Source organism: Typopeltis vanoorti, unplaced genomic scaffold, assembly GCF_054136105.1.
Source record: "Typopeltis vanoorti isolate ZY-2024b unplaced genomic scaffold, IOZ_Tvanoo_1.0 HiC_scaffold_690, whole genome shotgun sequence".
Classification (NCBI taxonomy): Eukaryota; Metazoa; Arthropoda; class Arachnida; order Uropygi; family Thelyphonidae; genus Typopeltis; species Typopeltis vanoorti.
Genome location: NW_028328170.1, coordinates 293,946 through 304,590, shown reverse-complemented (window position 1 = coordinate 304,590; position 10,645 = coordinate 293,946). Strand labels below are relative to the sequence as shown.

The following is a 10,645-nucleotide window of genomic DNA, read 5'->3' as shown; positions in this document are numbered from 1 at the left end:
ATCCTTTTCTCGGCTAATCCTAATGATGATAACCAAAGTCACAAAGTCTGCTGGGAAAAATCTACAAACATCTTCCGTTGCAGTGACGAAATAGAGAGAAAAATTGTGGAATCGAGAGAAATCATCTTCAATCCTGTTCATCTAAATAACAACTTAAGCTACAACCTCCCAGATAGTCATTCAGCTGTAATCAAGTACTGGCGTTCACGTGATGCAGCAAGTACGCACTCTGCCAACAATGCAACAAATGAAAGAACAGCTTCAAATACAAATACAACGTTTTCATGCTAATTATGTATAAAGACTTTCTATGTTGTTCATAGTCTTTTAACCCTCAATGTTTAGTGTTTTTTCTTTTGTAATGTCACCTGAAGAAGGCTGTTACAGGCCGAAACTAGTAGTGTGTTTATATTAAAACCTTTTTAATTAAATCTCGGTTCTAGTCATTCAATTTTTTTCATAAAACTATGTATGTTAACCGAGTCAATTATCATTCTGTCATATATATATATATATATATATATATATATATATATATATATATATATATATATATATATATATATATATATATATATATATATATATATATATATATATACTGCAGCTTAGAAAATACCCTATATTCAAGATGTCCTTAGAAAGTGAACAAATCTTTACCCTGTAATCTGAATCACCTCAGTTCTTTATAGAGGAATGGAGAAAATAATTACCAGTCAACTTCTATCCTACATTATGCTCGTAAAATTAATTTCATTTAAAAATATTTACCATTTTCTTTCAGTTTTACTTTTCCAAATGTCCAAATATCTAGACTAGAGAATTGGATTTAATCTCACTTGTCTTGAATTTATTTTAATAAAGCCTCCTCAACAACGAAGAAAATTAGGCTTCGCTTTTTCATGAGGCGTTACGTGATCTCTAAACAGAATAAACTTTAATACATATTAGAAATCATTACAATTATTCAGTACTGACCTCAATTATTCTTTCACTGACTTCACTATAAAATAAACAAAGAAATTCCCTCACACAGTTACAGAATTAGAAAAAAAAATTAAAAACTATAACATATTTGAACAGAGCAGTAGAAAACTGAATCTTGTGTAGATATTTTCATAAAACTCAATGACTAATATCCTTAGAAAATAATGAAGAATGAAAGGCTGTTCAGCAAGTGAAACAGATGAAATAAGAGGAAAAATTTTTAGTTTGAAGCGAGGAGTGGGTAACAATGATAACTAGTTTCTGCTTACAGTAAAACAGATTAGAAAAATGCAGGCAGACTTCAGACGAAAAAGTCTAAATTTCGGCGTCAACTTCTGCTTTCGTCATAATCTGGGAAAAATAAAAATAAAAGGTTGATTCATTACAAGATTCCTTTCTGTAGAATCGTTCCTTATAGGCATAAACAGACGTCGCTACTTAGGTTTGATGTCATGAAGTTATTACTTAACTAAAAACTAACTTCTCATGAAGTACCTTAAAGAGAAATCATACAGAGCAGAAAGAGAAATTCCTTGTGTATTTCAGACATTTACAACCGCACTCAGTCAGCTAGCATTGTCTCAAGTGCCGCGAGCTCTGCAACTGAAGAACTACTTACTTTAAATAAATATCGTATACACGTGAACCAAAACATAGTAGGAAAAAGGTAAGAAAACGTCGAAACATAACAAAGGAGATTTATTAATACACAGAAACAGAGGAATACACCACATCAGTAGAATATATCAGAATGATGACAAGAGGAAATAATTTTAAAAATGAAAAAAAAAAGTAGAGTAAGCTAGAAAAATTAAGTTTAAAATTAGAATTTCGAAAAACTAGATTCTAAATTTTTGATAATAGTGATAATGATCCCATTTAGTTTTAATTTTTTTCTCACTTACCGGTCTGCGAATAATACTGAAATGTGCCGTGTCTGAATGCTTTATATCCTACAAAATCAGAAGTTTCCTTGAAGTATTTACCTGTCTATTCCTCGTCCTATCCAATGCACTTTATTATTTTTATGTCTCGGAGATTATCTACTAAAACATTTCAAGATATGGATCTTTATTTGGCCACTATTATAACACAAACGATATTCAATCCTTAGAATTTGATATAGTTGTTGGAATTTGGACAGATAACTGATGATAACTCTTATTTATAATGTACTACTCATCCAGGAATAAAGTACAATTAATGCCTATTTCAAAGTTTAAGATATTTTTGTTGCTCCAGAATGTCTATTGGTAATTTGATCTTGATATATTTGTTATCTGATTGTGCAAAATTTAATAATAGGAAAAAGAAGAAATATCGTGCTTGCGCATTTTTAAGTTCTACTACTACTACTACTGTTAATAATGAGGGCGATTAATAATAATAATAATAATAATAATAATAATAATAATAATATGATGATGATGATGATAATGATGATGATGATGATGATAAAAATTACACTGATTTATACTTACCTTTAAGTTTCTTAACTGCTATAGTGGCGCTAATTGGATCGAAAACTTTGGCTTCCATCAAGATCTGGGCAAATCAAAAATAAAAGATACATTTATTACAAGATTCCTTTCCGTGGTGTCGTTTCTAATAGGCATAAAACTAAGAAACTGAGAGGAAATAATAATCCATTGATCCGAGCTGTGTAAGCTGTACACGCCTTCATGACACTAGGAATGTACAGACGTCGTTACTTAGTCTTAAGGCTGCTGAGATCATGAAGTCAGTGTATCAGATTAATTATTTTTCTCTGACTTGTTTGTAGGAAAAACGAATGTTCAGGGGGAGAAATTTCTACAATCTTCATATTAAATCAGCTAACTGATATCATTTGAAAAATTAAACATATTCCTCTCGTGATAAGGAAATAGAGACAAGACATTGAATTTTTTTATTTTTTATTTTTGGTTAGCTTTCGGCAGGAGGACCTGACGCCTCCTGCACGTGAGATAAAGCACAGCTGAACAATGACACCTCCTGTACAGCTAACAGCACGCGAGATAAAGTACGAATGTTTTACATGTATTGCTGCTTGTAGTGCTTCCATAATATATCAATTTTTGGTTCATCACTTACTGCAAGTAATGAGCAAAAGGAGAAATTTAATAAGAGTTCTAAATTAATATGAGTTAGATGGTCTCATACGGGGATAGAAAGTTTTTTTTCCTACCGTAAAATAGGCAAGCCTGCTAGAAGAACAAACAAATATAATATATTGAACTTATAATTCGAAACAACGCAACTCTTAATTTAGACTTTTGGTACTCCTATTCTGTAGAACTGATTCAATCATTGTTCAAGAGCTATCTCAAGCAGTCTACTCTTTGTAGAATTTGCATGCTCTTTGCGAAACAAGAATCAATCAAAATAATTCAACAGGCTAATAAAAATTATGCTGTACTTAAATTTAATATGATACCACTGTGGAAGTTTTATTTCTTCGTTTAATGTAATTTCAGTTATTTGAAAATTCTTTTCTTTCATATTTACATCATTTAGATCAGTAACATGCACGAAAAGAGTATTAGAATATTTAGACACCAGCATTTAATTTGTTATATTTATAAATATGTGTGGCTCAAACGATTTCGAAATATGAACCTTTTATTTCAATATTTCATAAAATATAAGCTGTTTCTATCGCAGTCTTCGCAGGGATTTCAGTTCTTCCAAAATACGATATCAGATCTGGGGTCAAATGCAAGCAGCTTTCAATTCCTCTATATCGGAGAAGCGTCATGCAAATTGGGAGTGAAACGAACCATAGATTAGAAGATGAACATTGCTACTTCTGGGCTGTATGCTGGATAAGGAAAATGCTCAATCTCCAGTTGTTGTTTTTTTCTTGCATCCGGACTGCTTTACGTGTGATTAACCGCTGTATTTTTTTAGTAGTATCCACTTTCGATTGTCGATTATTTTGCAGGACCATTGGAGATGGTCCGTAACAAGTTGACTTTCTCTTGTTTAGATTCTCGAAATATATCCATTTTTCACTGCAGGCAATAAAATAGCTGGATGAAACAATCCCGAGAATAGATTACTAAATTCTTTGTTGATATCCACTAGGTAGCAAACATGTGTTAGTGCTGACTTACGGTAAAAATTTCAAACGTTAATATAAACCACCGCTCGCACACACTGTTTCCGATTACCAGCTGATGAGATTGATGCCATTCATGTTCATGAAGCATCCAGTTCATTTGTAAATAGGGTATTTGGCCTATGCGTTTTCTTCGGGAGTATCGGGTTCGTTATCTTGACTCATCTGTTCGGTGTCACTTCAGAATAGCTCAAAGTGGTTTGTCTTCTAGAAATGACATCACTGGGAAGTGCGTCTTTAGAACCAGACAGTCACCTCTTGTAGGATTTTATTTATTGATTGATTCATTGATTGATTTTTTTGTTGTTGTTGTTGTTGAAAATGCTTCTCACCGTTTAGTTGTAGATGTTATGGATTTCGAACTAGTAAAGTAAAAGTTTTCGAATTTGGTAATTCGACAACTTATTCTAAAGAATTAAAGTTTCGTAAGTATTGTAAGCTATTCACATATCGTTTTTCTTAAGAATGAATTTTTAATGCTTATATATTTAATTCATTTGATTATTATTATTACAATAAACAATATCAAATTAATCAGTATACAGGAAACAAAAATGGAAATTTTGGGTCATTCTTTTATACTCCAGAAAAATAGCTTAAGAATTCAGAGATTTGGATTTTGGTTTCCCTCTCGATGATTAAGTATCTCTAAGTTTTCACCTTCTGTAAGGAAACATACTAATTCGACAGGAAAGGTCAAATGAGATGACGTCCATTTTCAGGGATACGCGTGACTTAGTTTCCTATTTTCAAAAGTAATAAAAAGTATTATATAATAATTTGCGATACGATAACTGCATTCACCTTACACATGATACTATTAGACGGTTTAAAAGTGAAGAGGTGAGGTAATTAGTGACCTCTTTCGAAAAACTGCATATCTTGATATTTCCTGACTTGCAGATGGACATATGAGTCGACAAATTTTTAAATCGATATACTGCTTTGCAAAAACAGCATTAATGATATGAATTATTTAATCTTGGAGATGGATATATTTCAAAAAAAGCCAATGAAATAAGTGATAAATAACACTTACTTTATAGTTTTGTTCAAGACGAAGGAAATGTCCAGTAACGAAATACAACTTAGTCCAACCGTCATCCTCCTGAGTTACATTGGTCATTACTTTCACTGGTCTCTTGTTGCCAGCTTTCTCGTATAGATAAACTGAAAGCGGTTTCGCGGTTTCCTGCTGCCAATATGTAATAATCACTTCAGTATTTTTATCACTGCGTTGTTCGGGACTTATCAGAGATTGATTCCCTTCAGATATCGCATAGACGTAATTATCATCTGAAATTTCAGAATAAAATATTTTCTCAGTTAACTCCTTAAGATGGATCCAATTAATAAGATCCAATTATTCTATGTTGAATTTAAGCTTGCAAACTATTTTACAGGAACAATGTTATTCATACATATCCTTATATTAAAACTGAGTCTTAAAATTATTCGCTGTGTATAGAGGATTCAGTTTTACTAGTACTACTGCGACTTGCAGTATTCCCTTGCGTTCCAAGTACACCTCTTCCTCACTTGAAAGAAAAACTATAATGAAATTGACACACACACACACACACACACACACACACACACACACACACACACACACACACACACACACACACACACACACACACACACACACACACACACACACACACACACACACACACACACACACACACACACACACACACACACCAGTCAGTTTTTAAGATAAATAAAGCCGCTATCATAGAGTATAGCACAACCTGATAACTTTTTAAAACATTAGATGTCACATATCTCCACATTAAATTCTACATCCCAAACTGTTCTTTTAAACAAACCGAAAATAATCCACATATATTTTTATGATAATTCCGGAATTTGATCCCACCTAAATATATATTCAATATATATAGCTGGGTCTCGAAGCATGAAAGCAACACAGGGAACTCCCCATTTTGCATATAAACATCAGAAGCATTCGAAAACATTGGCTAAAGTTACAGGCTTATGTGAAGGATTATATTCGAATTAGTGATATATTGTTCCTAACAAAAGTTAGGAACAATATATCACTAACTCGAATATAATCCTTCGGATCTTTACTAATGATGAAACAACTGCCTTTCAAATTCCAGGTTTTCAACAACGCAGATACTTCTGACAAATAAAACTGAGGTGGTGGAACACTAATATTTACTGAACAGAAATAAATAAGGAAAGAAACTGTCGAGAAGTTTGAGCACGTTGAAAACGTTTGTATCGAAATAATTAATGCTGCCAATCAATCGCATCATTTAATAATAATGCTTTAGAGGCCACCAAACTTAAACACATTCAAATTCTTGCATGAGCAAAACTGTTGGCTTTCTTGCATAGATTATGCTTAAATGAATACATAATAATAATCTCTGATATAGACGTAAATATTACAAAAACAAATCACATCATCACTTCAATACCTTGATGTTATGAGGGATTACCTAATAACAGCTATAACGTCATGCACTAATACTACCAGTCCTTGAACGTTCCAGTACCACCAAATAATTATTGTCAAAAATCAATTAAATCAAAAATGCAAAGTATTAGACTATTATATCATGACGCTAAACCTGCACACTAAGACAGAATCCTTGCAATGTTTTACTGATTCGTCTGGAAAAGCAACGCAAAAAATAATAGGTGAAGAAATAGTAAACCACGAAATAAAAAAAAATTGACTGGAAACATATGGCCATAGATATTTTCCCTCCCGGGTGCCCGAGTGGTTAGCGTATCCTCTCTCCAGCCTTTTGTGATTGTCTATGAAAATATTAGTGATGATGGTAGTGGTGGGTAGTAGATGATGTTAGTGTAGATAATGATAGTAGTTGTGGTTCGTTTTAGGTGGAGACAGGGAGTTGTAGGGCAGGTGTCTCCCTCGATGAGTCTCTGGACTCCTTGAATATCACGTAATAATAATAAGAAATATTTTACACAACAGCATTAAACTTGCTATTGAGGAAATATATAAGAAAGCTACTAAGAAAATCATAATTTGCTCAAAAACAAACCAAAATTCTTGAATAACAAAAACCTGAGCCTAGATATACACAGAAATGATATTCTATGGAAACGATTAAAGTAACATCCTTAAAAACCGAATATAAGATAAGAAGGAATCATCTTACAAAGCAGATAAGATGCATTAAAGAAACTACAACAGAAACAAACAACCTTCCCACAAAATGACGTGAACATGGCATCTGATCAGCGAGGAGTTAGACTGTGCTGCTAATACAACTGTCTTTGAAACATACCCTTTCCTTAGTCGGGCCACAAGCCAAACAAACATAGTTATCGACCATATGAGTAAGCAAAGCTGCTCTCTGTATTGAGTCAGGCTAAATCAAATAACGGTCCAGTAATCGATGACACCAAGCACAAAGATGTGTAGCAACATGCAGTTTGCCTAGACATAGTCTTACAAAAATTAACCAGTAAAATCTTTAAAAATGGACATACATCCAGAATGTTAAAAACCATTACAGACCTGTAGCTACACTGCCAGTTATCAAATTAGGGAGCAAATCGTTCTTAGCAAACTCGTATCATATACATAAACCTTTCAAGTCATCCCCTAAACACAGTACGGTTTTTAGATGATTAAGGAAATAATGTCTCTCTGTCTCGGACAATTTTACAGACATAATTAATATCACCTTAGCTAAAAACAAAATTGTCATGATAGTCCTTATCTGCTTGCCTAAAGTACTGTATACATGAACCTTTATAGGAACAGGAGGGCATCTGTGCACATGGTTTAGAGATAACCTTCAAACAGAAAACAAATCGACGGGCTAATCCGTAGTGGAAGAGAGTTATCAGTAACCTTCGGAGTGCAACAGGGAGCTTTTATATAACGAAAGACCATTTCACACACAAGATCTTCCAATATGCAGATGATAAAGGTATAGTATTCATCCATAATAATGCAAGCATAGTCCAAACAAACATGCTACTTGACAATAAATCTTTTCACTGACTCTCACCAAAACCTTCATATAACCTAAACCCCGATGACACCAAAAATAATGATATTCAGAAACCGACTGATTCAGCCAGTTGATAATATATTTAATAATCCATCGTCTGCTGTCCAACATACAGAACACACAAAACATTAAAACTACCACCATAACTGGGGTTGAAATAATATCATGCTTTGAAATTTACTTCGATGTAGATATGAAATGGAATAGCAAAATCATCTATTAACTAATATACAGAGCAATATGCAAAAGCATATTAAGATTAAAACAACTTAAGCAGTTTGTGCAGACTCCAAAAATAGATTAAGATCAGTATAGTATAAAATTAAAGCTGATCCCTCTCTGGGTAAAAAAAGAATAATCGGCTTTATTTACATTGCAGTGACAAAATGAAAGCCAACAGCAGAACATTAATCTCAATATGCAGCTATGTTAAAGTCTTACTTTAATGCCATCTACAAAATTACAAAAACTATATTCTCTTAAGGTATATAAAAAGACCAGAGTCAACTAACTGCAATATATCATATATAAACATAATACTCAATATAATACCGAAAGGCCATTTCAAGCTTCTGCATTCCAGATATGCTAAACTACCTTTTGAAAATAGAAACCTTAAAACTACAATAGCATAAAAAGGTACTATGAAGGAGAAATATGAATATGAATCCTAACATCCTGCACACTTAATTAGGTGCAATCTATAGAATTAATTCAGTATTTTCAGTTCAGTAACATATCATGTCATTTTTCATATAGCTCTCTGTTATAAACTCAAGAAGCTATACAAGCTCGTCCAGAGCTGGCTTTTACAAACACCCATGCCCATAGTGGCACTCGAACCCACAACCTGTTGGTTGGAGTGACACTCCAACCTGGACATGCAATCCACTCAGCCAACATGGCTGGCATTCCTAATTATTGTGTGTGTGTGTGTGTGTGTGTGTGTGTGTGTGTGTGTGTGTGTGTGTGTGTGTGTGTGTGTGTGTGTGTGTGTGTGTGTGTGTGTGTGTGTGTGTGTGTGTGTGTGTGTGTGTGTGTGTGTGTGTGCATTTCTCATTCTACTGCAGTAGTAGTCGTGTTATAAATATCAAATCTATCAAGTGTCAATCTACTGCAAACACGGCAGACAAACCAATTAAGAAAAACTAAGTAATATAATCCTTATATAAGCTTAATAAACGCTTCGATGGTGAAAGCTGAAACATTACACCTCAACTGGGATCAATATAAACACAAAGAAAAAACAATTTATTTCAACTACATTATTTAAAATTCATAAACGATAAACACCTGAATGCAAAATTCATAAAAAAAAACATTATAACTAATGTGTATTTGTAGTGTATACATATCTTTATAATATAAACGAAGGTATAAAAATATATTATAGAAGGCAGCGCTGTAGCTGCGCTGTTAGCCTAGCGGCCTTGCGCTTCGCAACCATATGCCAGATAAAGGAGTGTCCCAGGTTCGATTCCCGGTCGAAGACGTGAGGAACTTGAGGATCTTCATCAGGCATAGTTAGCCGGTCTTGGGCGCGATCAGTAAGTTTTTTCCGCCAGTTTATCTGTCGTTCTTCATCCCGCAAGCAGGACCGGCTCCGTGAACGTACGCCTCTACAGCCCAAAATATACCCCCCCCATCCCCAGCGGCAGACCAGGCAACAGGTCGGCTGGGAGTGTTACTAACAAAAGGAACTTAAGTACAGAAAGAATAGAAAAATAAGGACAAGTTGACTGATCCCAGATATAAAGAAAAGAGAGGCGATCTTAACTCTCTATCGATTAGTACAATTGATTAGCACAACAATCTGTGTATGAGCCACTACCACAAACATCACCTCCTTAAATCGAGTGCCACAACAAAAAAAGAGGGAGAGAGAGAGAGAAAAACCACCACACCAGTGATCGCACGCCTTACCAATAAAAGCCTGAGAGATCGCACGCTGGCTGTAACCAAAAAGGCAAAGCTTAAACGTGAATATGTAATAATAGGCAAGTAGTGGTGTAGGCACTCTGAAGCAGATCAAGATAACAAAAGGAATCATGACGTCATTGGCTGATAAGATCATCGACATAATTGTGTGTAATTATGTGGGTGACGTCATGAATGTGGAATGGTTCGTTTGGAATTTCCCTGGGAGAACATGTGTCATTAACGTCACGTGGTGTGTGTTTTCGTTCTCGTAGGTGATAGATATAAGGAATAGTGATGTTATGTGCTTGGAATGTTTGGAATTTTCTGAGGAACATATGTATCAGTGTTTTTGTTCGCTTATGGAATTGTGGGTATGGTTAAATATAAGATAGAGTATGTAATCCTTAGAATTTCTCTGGAGGCCACATCTGTCTGTGACATCATGTTGTGTGTGTTTTTGTTCGGGTATGGAATTGTCGGTGATGGTTAGAGATAGGATAGAATATGGAATGTTTGGAAATTCGCTGCGGACACACATCCATCATTGACATCACATGTGTTTTCGGTTGCCTATAGTTGGCAGCAC

General features: G+C 34.2%; 1 protein-coding gene across 1 annotated transcript in view; it reads right to left on the bottom strand.

The window, feature by feature from the left end:
• Positions 1–2,468: 2,468 nt before the first annotated feature.
• Positions 2,469–10,645, bottom strand: part of LOC150092099 (uncharacterized) — a gene marked incomplete at both ends in the record, with an annotated part of 300,006 nt that continues 291,829 nt past the window's right edge. The window contains 2 exons of the mRNA XM_090415309.1: positions 2,469–2,532; positions 5,148–5,404. Coding sequence (XP_090271435.1) covers positions 2,469–2,532; positions 5,148–5,404 — 321 coding nt within the window. The remainder of the gene's footprint in view (positions 2,533–5,147; positions 5,405–10,645) is intronic.